The 14607-nt window shown below is 40.5% G+C and overlaps 1 protein-coding gene across 3 annotated transcripts in view; it reads left to right on the forward strand.

The window, feature by feature from the left end:
* AOPEP (aminopeptidase O (putative)) overlaps positions 1 to 6215 on the forward strand; it is a 186609-nt gene extending 180394 nt beyond the window's left edge. For 2 of the 3 annotated variants that reach the window (XM_066338814.1, XM_066338816.1), the window contains exons 15-16: positions 2304 to 2448; positions 5413 to 6215. In XM_066338814.1, the coding sequence (XP_066194911.1) occupies positions 2304 to 2444 (141 nt within the window). In that variant the 3' untranslated portion in view covers positions 2445 to 2448; positions 5413 to 6215. Of the gene's footprint in view, positions 1 to 2303; positions 2449 to 2620; positions 3127 to 5412 lie in introns of those variants that run through there. The other variant, XM_066338815.1, reaches the window with a different exon arrangement.
* The last annotated feature ends 8392 nt before the right edge of the window (positions 6216 to 14607 follow it).

Genomic DNA, 14607 nt, shown 5'->3' on the forward strand with positions numbered 1-14607 from the left:
GTATACCTTCTATTTATATCTCAGCCTGTAAACAGGCCTCAGAGCTCTTGGCAAGCTCTGTATTAAAACAAACAAACAAAGACATGAAAGAACATTATTTCATAAGGAGTTACATATACTGTGCATATTTGTGTTCTGTGAAAGGATGGAGATAACCACCAGCAGAACCTGGGGGTTCAGAGTTTGGGAAGTCCTGGAGTTGACAAAACCATACAGAATTGCATTATGTTTGGAATAGCTATTATGCTAAATAAAGAAATTTTCTGCAGTGTAGGGTGTCCTGGTTTGGAGTAAATTAGGGAAGAACCTCCAAAAGGAGTCCCCTAAACCAAACCTCCACCACCCCTTCCCCCCCCCAGCCCTGGGTTCGGGAAGGAAAATAGCTCGGAGGAAAGTGGAAAAACCGGTTTATTGACAAAAAACCACTCCCCAACACCGAATAGTGGGAAAAGACAGGTTACTGGGATGAGGAGGGTGCTGACGCGTCTCCGTCTGGCCCGGGACTTCTCCAACTTCTCAGGTCAGATCAGGTCTGGAGCTGGTTCAAATCTTGTGGTGGGGGAGGAGAGAAGGAAGAGGGGGAAAAAACCAAACAGAAACAGCGGGGGGAAGAAAAACGGTGGCAGGGGCAGCCGGAGAGCAGAGCGAGGCAAAGCGAAGAAGGCAAAAGCAGCCGAGCTAGCAAAAGCAAGAGCCGAAAACAGGAAAAAAAAGAGCAAGAACTGCAGGCTCCCGCCCAAGAGGGCGGGGTTCAGCTGCGAGACATAACAATGTATCCAAGATATGGGATGGATATATGGGATAGGAGGCAGCTCAACCCACAACATAGGGAAATAATTTTTACAACTTTTTAATGTAATCTTCATTTAATTTACTTCAACAGTGCATACAGTTAGTGGCACAAACAGCTTCTGATGTGATTACAACTTAGAGCAGTTGCCTGTCCGTACTGATCGTATAACATGGCTTTTTTAAAAGTCTGTGAAAAGATGCAATTGAACTATTAAAATCCTTTGAAATTCTACAAAACACCAGTGTGCTTACTGCATGTTAATGTTTAGGCCTAGGGGAGAATTATTAATGCTGGGTAGAGAAGGTAGCTCCTCTAGTAAGAAAATTTCACCATTTTTAAAATTCTCAATGAGAACAACTGGAGCCCAGTTCCAAGGCCATTTGTGTGGCTGCCAGATGTTGGGGCAGCTGCAGACCTTAGAAATCTGAGGTTTTGGTTCTCTTGGTGTCAGAGCATGCCCAGGGAGTTGGCAAGGAGTCTGGCAGATTTCTGCCACTCTGAGATTTTCTCCTTCTACTTCAGTTGTTGTTAAACTTTAAATTTCTCTTCTGGCTGAAGGGGTTTTTAAGGCTTACCAGCAAATGCTAGAAATTGCTAGGAATAGCATTTAAAATTGTATTTTCTCAATGCTATCCAAATCTTTCCACTCCTGCAAGTGTCCAAGCAATAACTGTAAAAGTCAATATGCCAAGCCGCTAATATTTTGTCACATGTGTAATCTTATTTTGGTAAGTTCAGTTTAACATTTACTGAATTCCTGTAATTAGCTAAAAAAACCATATCATTAGGAAAAAAAAGACTATCTCCAAAATGTTTCCTGTTAAGTTGGCCAGAGCTTTGTTGGCAGTGGTGAAAGGGGACCAGATCTCCCTGCAGGAGGCCCATTACCTTTTTTTTATAGCTGCTTTGTCCAGACTAAATAGTTAGGAAAAAGCCTGCCTTCATACCCAATCAGAATTCATGCATGTTAAACTGTATCTCTGATATAAAGGGAGTCAAACACAGACGTGCCCATATGCAGTTGATGTCCAGCTACAGAATTACCAAATGGGAATTTTAGGGTGGAGTACTTCAGTCTTTGTTCATGGATGTGTGAGTAAACATGACAATTGGAAAGAAAATGTATATCCTGTTGAAGGAAGGAGAACTGTTTTTCTCAAGGGACATTTGGAAAAAAATCAAGTAGTGGGTAAAAGAAAACAGAATTCAACTGAAAAGTGGCAAGGAAGTTTTCTTGTCATGTCATAACACAGAACTGTTACATTAATAATCTGTTTTACATGATCAACACAGCATATAGATAACCATCCTTAGGGTGAAGAGACACAGAGAAAATTAGTTCTTCTTGGGGTTAAAATAGGCATTAGAGAATAAAAGGTATTTTCTGTGGTTTGGATTGTCTATTTTCTTTCATTTTTAGTTTAAATGAATAAGGGGAGATCAGTGGCAAAAAACCAGCTAACTAGTTATTACTGGTGTAGGATGCTTGTGTGTTACGTTCCTTTTTCAGGCTATGGGTGTCTATCTCTATGGTGAATTAATGGTGAATGAAGACGCAAAACAACAAGAACTTGCACGGAAATGCTTTGCTGCAGCACAAGAACATATGGATGCATCTTCAGCCAAAGTGGTGGCAGAGATGTTATTCTGAAAAGGTGATTCTTCTTTTCAATCCTAACACTTCGATTTTGCTTCATATAAAAAGAATATGCAGAGCTCACTGAACATGGTAAACTTTGACATACCATACCACTTGTGGCTACTTAGGCTGAGAAGTAACTCTTTGCTACATATCCTCTTGGCTTGTTTTTCTTTTTTTTTCTTAAGCCCAGCTGCGGGAGCAGTGAGTTACATACATGTAGGCGTAGCTGGAGAACATGGAGAATGGCTTTGTTGTAATGGACTGTACAAGAGGCAACTGTTAAGTCTGAATGCCCAGAGAAGGCCAGGCGCTGCCTACAGTTGTTACTCATTCTGTATTCTTAACTGTGCTTACAAAAATTTCAATTGTGCAAGGAGCATTTCTGTTTAATAGAGATGCATGTTTACTTGACAGGCAGCACAGTCTTTGAAAAGAGCCTGATCCCAATGTGGAAATATGAAACTATGAACTTGGAGGCAAATATGAATCATGTGAGAACAAGCTGATAATTCAGATGTTTTTGTGTTAATTGTGGGTATTGAGGTTTTGAAGATTGATTATGAGTTAAGAAAAGTAGCCTTAACATGAAGAAGCTAACTTGTTTGTGAAATTAAAGGAGAAGAATCACCAAAGAAGAATTGCAAAAATATTTTTGGAATAAAGATTGCTGTAGGCTATAAATTTGCAAAGATACTTTTCCAATTCTCTCTCTGAACATTTGGATGTAGCCTTACAGTGTCTACACAAGCATGTTTAACATATGACCCATTAAGATTAGTATGAAAGTTTTTTCCACCACAGCATATCTCAGATTTTTGGTTAATAATATAACTCATCCAACAGACTGATTGCCTTGGTTGTTCACAAAATTTTATAGCTAATTTGTGATATCAAAATTCAGGATTCTAATTTAGCAAAAACATTGTCACCTTATTGATACCAAGCAAAAAATCTTAATTTTCTCCTGTTCTAGGAGTATTTGACTCTGAGTTCCACTTGATTTTGTAGTGGTTTTTGCTGTTTATATGAAATATAGCCAGTGACAGATACTGTGAAAGCCAGTTGGTTTATGTTGTTCTTCTGTATAGATAAGAACTGTTCCTACCAAGAAAACTTCTTGGGAAAGTTGGATCAGACTGTAGAGTGGCAGGATGTCAGTTGTGGGGTAGGAGAGACACCTTTTAAAATAGTTAGAGCAGAAGACTCTCTTGTGTACTCCCAGTTATCAAGGACTCACAAAGAATTTGAGTTATGTTCAGCAGTTCTTAATCTGGTAGGTATCTTCAAGTGTCTGAAGGGCACAAACATTAAAATCAAAATTTCTACAAGTTTCTGGTGGTAAGTATCTAGCACAGGAAAATTACATGGTATGCAGGTGTTAGCAGTAGTCTAGAATTACCCCTTTGACTTTACAGACAGTGGAAGTGCATGGTGAGCTTTAACATAAAATCTAAAGATACTGCGTACAATATTCTGTGAGTACAATATTCTGTGTGACTGCACAGCTTTCTTTTAATGTTATGGCTGTTTGGGTTCCTGGCATGATGATTTGTGACTTAAGATTAAAATCACATTGCCAGGGATTACCACGCAGCCATGACCACAGCTGCTAGCATGAAACTCACCATTGATGGTCTGACGTGTGCACAGCGTGGAATCCTCTCCATCTAGCAAACAAACAAAAAACATGCCCCCCCCACAAAAAAAAAAAAAAAAAAAAAAAAAACACCAAAAAATGCCAAACCAAGCAAACAAAAAAACAAAACCACAAAACAAAACCCTACCCCAACCCCCCCCCCCCAAAAAAAAAAAAAAAAAAGAGAAACAAACCCCAAACCCACCAAAAACAGAGGAAAGCAGCAGAGCATCACAGAAGAACCTCCTCTGAAAACTATCTCTGCTGAGACCAAGATCTCTGGCGAGGTGCAGAGCTTAGCTGATTGGTGAACAGTGATTGTTTTCCTCTTTGTTCACAGTGGCTAAGTTCTGCACCTGAAGAGAAGGGAGAGGAGACTCTTTGCAGGACAGAGTGTTTGTTGGCTGAGATCCGATGCTGGTGAATGGGCAGATTTGCAATGAATGCACGTGTCTGAGGTTCACTGTATGGAGGATAAGAGGCAGAGGCAAGCTGGGAAGGACTTTCAGTTTTAGTTTAGAATAAACAGTGCAAATGTAAAGCATTTCCTACAGTAATTTGCTTACCATGCTTTCCTAAAGGTCAGAGGAAATAATGTTTGCGACTTTAACCTGAAATTGTCAATAAACCTTTTGTTTTATAGTCTTCTCTTTAATGGATGCTGTCATGATCTCTCTGCAGTTTTAGCCTAGCGCTATGTGTTGTTTGCAGGAAATGGTGGCAGCTCCAGTCGGAAACAACTTACAGCTGCTGCTGCTGTTCCAGGCTGTTGATGGACCCGTCCTCCGGTGCCTACTGAGCTGATATCAGTTCTGATTTTACACACTGGCTCAGTTCAGCAGGAACAGGAGTCGAGCCCTAGAGCAAAAAAAAAAATGATGTACCTTTCCTAAGAGCCTTTGAGAAATGTTGTTGCTGTTTTCGCTAAAAAATGAATCAGTACATATCATGATACCTTGATGTTAGACACTAAAATGGCCTAAGCTGGAAAAGCTACCTCAGTACTGTTTAAGAGGACTGTTGACTAAAGATGAGAAGGTATGTGGATATGTAGTGCATCACACAGTATTGCTCTGGTAACTTGTCTCCAACATTATTTTCAGAGTAACCTGGTAATAACCAAGAGAGGTAGTGCTTCCACCATGGGTCACCCCCGTCTTCTCCAGACTTTGTTGTGGTAGCCCTAGAAAGCTAAAGAGATCATTGTTAACTCTGTAGCTACAGTTACACTCTATTGATTACCTAAAAAAATCTCAATTTAGAAAGCTGGGGCAATCAAGAATGCACAGATATTCCTTCACTGTGAAACAGTAATAACTTTAAATGCTGTTTCCGTTGCAGGAAAGATCACAGGCAACTCTTTCAATAGATCTTCTACTAAACCCCGATGGTATTAAGATTTCATTGACCCAGGACATCAAAGGAAGGATTATGTGACTGCTAAAACAATCAGCTGACAGAAATATTTACCTTTCTGTATTTCTAGAGGCTCACTGTAACTGAGAACACAGGCACACAAAACAAACGGCACACCCATGTTTTACTCTGGCTTTAGATAATTCTTTGATACAAGAATTTTGGGATTTACCTTTGCACTTGGGTAATACAATCATTCTGTTTTGCAGATGCTAAAGATTCTTGATTTGAACAACTTAATTAATTTTGGCATTCTGAAAATGGATGAAACTGTATTGTGTATTTAAAATCGTGTTTGGAACTTTTATGTTGTATTAAAAAAACCTCAGTATAAAATCAAGGCTGGGGTGGGGCTTTTAAGATTAGCTAGAAGCAGAAATAAACTGTGCAAATTTACCTGCTATCATCCTGGTGATGGGATGGGACTGAAGAAAAAACAAAGATAATCAGATGCTTTCTCTATCATGTTTAGGTTAAATTTTACCAGAAATGTCAAACCTCCCATTTTCTGAATGTGTCTTTCACACCCCTGTGATGCTTCTTATGCAGTGATATGTCAAGTTTATGTTTTCTTTCCTAATCAGTGAACCTCTACATTTTTAGAAGACATCTTAGTAGTTCCTTTCAGAGAGTAAGAATTTAAAACACAAAAATCTGTGGACTTATTTCCTTTGTACTCTATTGTTTTATACAAAATCCTCTTGTAGAAATAAATTCTTTTTCAAGTACATAGCCATTGCATTGCACAGTGGTTCAACACTAACTTAAAAGCTTGGGAAGAAAAATTGTTGCATTTCTGCTTTTGCAGCAGGAGAAAAGCACCTGGAACTCATTACTTAAGGGATGTTAACAAGAAAAAAAAATAAATGGGGTATTCTTTTTTAAAGTTCTTAGGCTCAGAATCTAAAGTAAAAACCTCCCTCAACAGTGTCTTCAGTACAAAGGGTACAGTTCCTTTTCATGTCAGCACATTTTCTGACCTCCCCCTTTGCAGGCATACAGTGTCAAAACCTGAATTAAGGGACACTCAGCAAGTTCTTTCAGAAGCAGCAAGAGTTAGGAAATTCTACAAGAAGGCACTGGGACATCACAATGACTTCTAATGTAGTGACAGTCACAGATGTAGTTATTACAGCATCCCATTCATAACAGAGTTACACTTCATTTCACAGTTTTTTTCTGCAAAGGCCAGCAAAGAAAACCAGCTTGCTTTTTGCCTTTTGTATTGTGTAAGGAAAAGAAATGCAGACCTGGATAAGACTTGCACAAAACATGCAGAAATTAAATACATTGTAAGCCTCTTCGTAGCCAGTACTATTAAAACTGCAGGCTAGTAAGATACTACACACTTTTAAAAATATCACCTTTTTTCTCCTTTCAAAACAATCTCCTTGCCTTTTTTTTTATATTGAGCACAGCAGTAGTTTTTGTTTGCTACAGCTCTTACAGTCTGTTTCAGCAGTATGAACATCTCCCCTTACTACAGCTTCATGACCCATCATGCATGGTAGCAACTGAGAAACAGAAAATAAAACACCCAAACACCCCAAGAATCTAAAAAGTGGCAAAGGCGTGGCAGTCCTGGCTCTTCATCAGGGCCTTTTGTTGCTAATCCAAGCATTGTGATACAGAGTGAAGCTCCAGATGAAGAAGAAAGCTGAAGGTGGCATTGAAAGTCACTGTCACCATAACTTATCAGAGACCATAGGAGACTCATATATATATTGTTTGGCAGGGTCATTAGCCATGATATAAAGAGTACCCTTAGTTTAAAATCCTTCTGAATCATGTAAAAAGCACTGGAACTGAACCAAATAATTATTCACAGAATCATGGAATAAGATGAGTTGGAAGGGACCCACAAAAGTCATGGCATTCAGCTTCTGCTCCTGCACAGCACCAGGCCCAAGAATGACACCGTGTGCCTGAGAGCATTGTCTGAATGCTTCGCAAGTTCTGTCAGGTTTGGTGCTGTGACCATTTCACTGGGGAGCCTGTTCCAATGCTCAAACACCAACTGGGGGAAGAACCTCTTTCTAATAGGCAAACCTAAACCTCCCCTGACACAGCTTCAGACCATTCCCTCTGGTCCTGTCACTGGGCACCAGAGGAGAGATCAGTGCCTGCCCCTCCTCTTCCCTTTAAAAGGAAGTTGTAACTGCAGTGAGGTCTGTCCTCAGTCTCCTCTGGGCTGAACAGACCAGTGACCTCATCTGCTCCTTGTGTAGCAAAGCTGCCCCCAGCACTGGAGGTGAGGCTGCCCCAGCTCAGAGCAGAGCAGGACAATCCCCTCCCTGGCCCAGCTGGTGATGCTGTGCCTGATGCCACCCTGGACAGGGTTGGCCCTCCTGCCTGCCAGGGCACTGCTGGCTCATGTTCAACTTGTCACTGACCAGGACCCCCAGGTCCCTTTTCCTTGGCACTGCTTTCCAGTGTCTCATTCCCTGGTCTGTCCATATTTCCAGGGCTCCCCCATCCCAGATGCAGAATCCAGCACTTCCCCCTGTTGAAATTCATATTGTTGCTGATTACCCAGACCCCTGATTTATCAAGGTCTCTCTGCAGGGTCTCCTCCTGTCAGGGGAGTCAACAGCTCCTCCCAGTTTTGTATCATCTGTGAACTTGCCCAGTATCCTTTCCAGTTCTGTGTCCAGGTCATTTATGAAGATGTTAAGATGTTAAAGAGCATCTTGGGCCGAGGATGGGGGCCTGCAGAACCCTTTCAGTGACAGATTCCCAGTCTAATCTTACCCTTTTCTCTATAAACCTTTGTGCCCAACCTTACTCATGGGATCATGATGTGTTTATCCAGTTGTGGGCTGCACATTAGGTCCAGAAGGATCCTGTGAGAGACAGTGTCAAAAACTTTACTGGCTTCTGTTGGTCAGCTGTGTGGGTTATCTCATCATGAAAGGAAACCAGGTTGATAAGCAGGACTTTCTTCTCATGAAGCTGTGCTGGCTGTGACCAGGGACTGCATTGCCTTTCAGGTGTTTTTCAGTACCCCCAGAATAAACTTCTCTATAACTTTATCAGACACTGAACTGAGACAGACAGGCCTGTAGTTTCCTGGGTCCTCCTTCTCTTCTTGAAAATCAGGACAATATTTGCCAGCTTCCAACTGGATAGCTGCCAGCTGGGCCTCTGGATTCTCAGGACCACTCAAAAGTGACATTTTGTGATTACATCAGCCAGCTCTTGAAGGGTTCTTGGATGAATCCTATCAGGCCTCATAGGTTTGTAGGGATCCAGTTGGAGCAGTACATCCTGCACATGTAAGTTTTTAATAGGCCCTATCAAAAGCCTAACAGAAAAATACCAAAACAACAAACCACCAATGTTATTGTTCATTTTATTCACTATTTTCTCTCAAGGTGGGTGTTTCTATATTGAGTTCCTGACAGAAGGAAGTTGTAGAATCTAACTGTAGTAAGTAAAAGTAAACAACAAAAAAATCTATTTACAAACTTCTTGTAACTAAATCATTGTAGGAAGTCATGTCTTTTCAAATGATACCTTCATCTAGGAGGACTCAATGGCCCTTGTGGGTCGCTTCCAATTCAGTGTATTCCATGACTGTGAATTCTATAACACAGGCATCTATATAGGTATGCTTTTGCCCTTAGGTTTCATTTACTTGTTTCACAGGCAGACACCCCCCCCCCCCCCCCCCCGAATGAAATACAGCATTTTGTAGGGTTTTTCCCCCCCTCTCATCCCTACTTCTGTCCTTCCCCAAACACAGTGGTGATTTTACTCTGAATAGCATTAGAAAGCCCAGTGCTGGACTATCTCCCACTTACTTCGTCAGGTCAGCGTCTAGTTAGGATCTCAGTGATTGTTTTCTGGACGTACCTTTCAGCTCTGAAAATGAATCTCAGATGAAAAATTATAACTGTATCCATACAGTTAGGCAGGGATCGCCATCTACTTTCTCATGCTGCTTACTGGGTCCCTTTTTCAGAGTGAAGGCAGAACGTAACAAGGGAGTGGCCCTGATACTCACTGGCCATGCATTCATTCCTTGGCATACACTTTCTGTTGCAAGTACAGAGTAAAACACACCATTTCACTGACAGCCATTTTCTGTCTGCAGCTTTGCTGGGAGGTGTTTGCAGCAGCTGCTGTCTCTGTGATTTCTCCTTTAAGAGGTAATTAGCTGTACCCTTTTGCCTGTGCCACACACAAAATAGGGAAGGAAAAAGGTCTGGAAACAAAGGTCTGACCAGAAATGCAACCTCAGCAAGTGGGCAGCTTGAAGAAACAAGTTGGCATAAGGAGCCTAAGGATTTCTGACATACAAAAAGCACTATGAAAAAGGATGATACCAAAATAAATCAAAAAGGTTATATGGAGCATTAAAATGTATCATGCAGAGCACTGCAGCCAGCCAATTCATCTCCATAACTGATGAAAGTCTTAAGAACTGGTATTTGTACTACAGAAAATTTTAGGTTGCAGGCTTCTCTGCCTACAGAGGTATGTGGGAGGAAGCCACGATGCTTTTGTAAGAATCAACAAGTAGCTGAGTTACCGTGAGCCATTATGTTCTATTAGTTTGGGGTTGATTCTTTCCATGCAGAAACTGGACTGTAAATATCTGGAAAATCCACACCTTCCAGGCCCCCATACAGCAGGCCAGTGCCAGCTGGCACGTGTGTGCTGCAGCAGGTCTCACTTTCACTGCACGTGACTTAAGAGTGAGAAGTAGTATATGAAATATTTAAGGCCATTCAAATTTTTACCAGTAACTTAATTGTATTTTACTTAAAAATACCCCACATAATAATGTACTAAGATAAGAGTAACATTTTAAATAAGCCCACATACTGAGCACAAAACCATACTCCAATTCACTGAAAACCCTATTCCACAACACTAATTCTTAATATCTTTAAAAAAAACACACACCCCCCCCAAAAAAAAAAAAAAAAAAAAAAAATCCACCTCAGAGTTACATTTCATTTCACAGGTTTTTCACACCAAACAAATAAAAAAACCCCAAAAAACCTCTTGTGGTCTTCTTAAAAATGTATCTTGTGGTATTTTAAAGCTGTAAAATATCTACCTTTGTGCTACAGTTCCAGTATTTACAAGTCATGTCTGATGTCTTCTCTAACAGTCTAAGATTTCTTCAGATACCTAAGTGCATTTCTCTGCATGGCCTCAATCACTGATGCTTGGACTAGTCAGAAGAAAAAAATTTGCAAGAAAGGAAAAGGAGTCAACCAAATAGTGGAGCCTGACTCATCTAGAATCTCACAAATATACTGAGTTTAGGCACATTGAAAAAATATGAACATATACGCTGATTATGTCTGTGTTCCTTTATTTCTGTGGACACAATAAACTGGAAAATGTATTTTATAATCTTACCCTGATGCCAGGCTAACATTTTATGTCAGTGAAATATGGCAGTGCTTGAAGAAATTGAGACATTTACACAGTCCTTGGGAGACTAACTGCATTTGTCTGTTTGCCATGATATAAACAAAGTGTGTATTTTCTGCAGAAAATTAAGGTCCTGATACCTGCTGTTTGTACCTGCTTTCCAGAAGAACAACAGGCATTTGCTCTGTTGCCTGAAAACATGCAGAAATTGCCATTCTGAAAAATTTTGCTTTTGCATGGTCATTTACACATCAGAAAGCAGAACTCAGTTTTCAACTGACACCACTTCATATTAGCACAGAACCCCAGTAGTAATGCCACAGTACAACCTGTGAAACCCTGGTTTTGCTCATTGCTCTGTTGCAGAGATGAAGGCTCTTCTCACATGCCCTTGAGCAGCAGCTGGATGTTGCTGTACCCTTTAGTTAATGGAGTTCACTTCAGTCATCTCTGAAAACTACCTGTTTCTGACTACATCCAGGCTTTTCCTCTCAGTTTGTTTGGACTGGTGTCTCAGCACCAGAACTCTCTGCTGAAACTCAGTCTAGGACATTTTATTTGTGGGCCAGTGTTGGCTGCTTTGCCACTGGCATCATCCCCAGCTATCCTGACTAGCTTCTCTAGTTTGAGAAGCTGGTGCTTGGCACCATGTGATTCACTTAGTCTATAATCCTGAAAAGACAGTGCTCTTTGTCTACCACACAAGAAAAACTTTTTTTTTAACCTCAAGTTGTTTCTTCACAGTAGCTTTGTCCCACAATTGTTTTTATATTTGCTTGTAGAAGTTATTTTCTCTACAGATGTACCTCCTTATAGTCAACTCTTGGAAGTACAATAGAACTAAAAATTAAAGTATTCAGCAAGCATCTTACTCCAGTCAGTATCTGTCCCTTGGTGTGCCTGAAACTCACTTATTTAACTGCCAAGCACGACCAACTGATGTTTCATTCCAATTTATTCAGTTTTACACCTGAAAAGTACTTTACTCTTTTTTTGTTCCTTAATGTAAGGAACCACACTGCCCCATCTCCCTCATTCCACCTTTCACATGGCCTTCAGTCAACATTTCCCTACAGAAGGCTACATGTCCCTACAGCTGTCTTTGGTCCCAACAGTAACACGGTAATATTACCCTGCAAAACCGACATTACGATTTTGTAATTGCCACCACTTGTGTTGAAACTGCCCATCATGCCATTTGCATTTTTATCTCCTGTTGCTTTTGATTACATATGAAAGCTTTTTAATAAGCTCCCAGTGTTAGCTGAGGGAAAACATTGATCCTGTTTCCTCAAGTATTAAAAAAAATGTAATTTTTTTAACAAAAATGCTGACCTTTTTTTTTTTCTTGTCATGGTTTAACCTCAGCAGCCAATCCCCATGCCTGCTCACTCCTCCACCAGCAGGATCAGGGACAAAATTGGAAGCATAAATGGGAGAAAACTCGTGGGTTGAAATAAAGACAGTTTAATAGGGAAAGCAAAAGCCACACACACAAGCAAAGCAAAACAAGGAATTAATTCCCTGCTTCCCAAGGACAGACAGGTGTTCAGCCATCTCCAGAAAAGCAAGGCCCCATCATCTGTCATGGTGACTTGGGAAGACAAACACCACCACTTCAAATGGTCCCCATTCCTCTGTCTTACCCCACTTTATATCTGAAGCATGATGTCACATGGTCTGGAATATCCCTCTGGTCAGTTGGGGTCACCTGTCCTGGCTGTGTCCTGTCCAGCCTCCCATGCACCCCCAACTTCCTCCCCAGCATGGCTCTGTGAAAAGCAGAAAAGGCCTTGGCTCTGTGAAAGCTGTGCTCAGGAATAATAAAAACCCTGTGTTTAACACAAATCCAGAACTCAGCCCCACACCTGCCTCTAAGAAGGAAATTAACTCAACCTGAGCCTAAACCAGTGCACTTCATTACACAGAGGAAAAGTCAGATAAATAACCACAAGAGTGTGTTTTATACAGGAACAGGGAAGCTCACCTACTCACATTTTAGTTTCTGCACACACCTTCTCCCCAGCACTTGCCTCTCCTTTCTTCAATCAAATCAAAAGAATAGAAATTTTTTACTTAATAGCTGGAAGGAAGGAATGGCAATTAAAAAGCATCCAGACTAAGAAAATAGACCAGTCTTATTTATTTCTTAAGCTCGCTGTTCATACTGTTACTTGTGTGAAGTAATGAAGGGTTTATGTGATGCTGAAAAGAGCTCTACATCACAAAACTAAGGTCAATGCTAAAAGCTGGTGTAGCACTGTTGGGTTTTTTTCATCAAGAGCATTCAGCATCAAACCACAGGCTTATAACATGCAAAAAAACCAAAAAATTATTCCCCCTTTTGTCTTGAAATACAGCTATTAAAGGCTGTGCTTTTTGATTATATTTTAGAGGTGGAGAGGACCCAATGCAGTCAGGAAGTTCTCCTTCTGAACGGCTCTTCATCCTGCTTACTCCCTGAATGACTGAAAAATCAAAGAGCTAAGTCTTTCAGATTCACAAAAGAAAACTGAATTGATAAGAAAATTATGAAAATGGCACCACAACAGGATGTCACATGGCAGTTCTTTTTTATACTTTCTTTAAATGCACATGGATTGCCAGACTCTACAATGCATTTTGAGTAACTGTCTCCCAAAGCAGTCTTACTTGTTTAAGTGGTGCACTAACTGGGTATGATTTTTGACACAGAGCAGGGGACAGCATTGATACCAAATTCTCTTCTTTCATTCTTCTACTGCAAGTTTGCCAAATCTGAAGAGATCAGTACAGGGAACAATTGACTTACAGATTCCTGTGTGGTTAGACACAAGTCTCTGTGTGGAGGATCTCAGCAGAAAAACAGATCTCCAGCCCATACTTGATTCCATATGCAACTTCTTCAAACTTTGGTCTATGATGTTCACATAGGTTTAGGGGACTCCATTTTAAAAATAAAAAACAACAATTGTACATAAAAACTACCATTTGTACATTCATCTTGGATCCTGATCACAAAGGGAGAGGAAAAAAAAAAAGGCAATGCTTCTGCCTAAAGAGTAGGTGAATCTGATAGCTTGCTCTGCCAGTAAAATGAGCAGAAGGAAAACTCGTGAAATCAAGATCAGAAGAGCCTTGATGAAAAATGATCAACAGCTGTCATCTGAAGCCTTTAAATCCCAATGAAATTATCTTTCTAAAACAGATGTTGCTGCTTAATTGCAGGGATTGAGCTTACATTTGCTCAGTATCCACTCATGGCCTAGGTCAACCCAGTCAGAAAAAGTAGCTACAGCCAATTCAGTCTGGCCTGAAAAGTGTTTTGTGCAGCAAGTTGCTCAGCACTGGTGATCTGTACTTCAGCAAAGAAGCAAACACACAAGAAAAGAAAGCTGAAACATAATGGTGGGGTTTGCAATGAACTTGGAGAAAATTTACTGGTCTATGGAAAAAACATTGGTGCTTTTGCCATGTTTTCCAGAAAAGATGCTATTTGTCCTCCCTACAAGAAACTCAAAAAGCACCCTGTTCACAGACATGTATCATCAATTTCCATCTTATAAATTAATCCTGTGTCATATTGCAAGGCTTCTCTCCCCTTCTATGGAATTGGATACTGGCTTTTTCCAGTATTGCAGACATCTGAAACTGATAAGGAAGTGCAGCATAGTCATGAAATTAAAAGCACTTAAATGCTTACTGGTAGTCTCCAAAGGGAACAGCGGTAGAGACGGAAAATTTCTATTG

Source organism: Sylvia atricapilla, chromosome Z (assembly GCF_009819655.1).
Source record: "Sylvia atricapilla isolate bSylAtr1 chromosome Z, bSylAtr1.pri, whole genome shotgun sequence".
NCBI lineage: Eukaryota > Metazoa > Chordata > Aves > Passeriformes > Sylviidae > Sylvia > Sylvia atricapilla.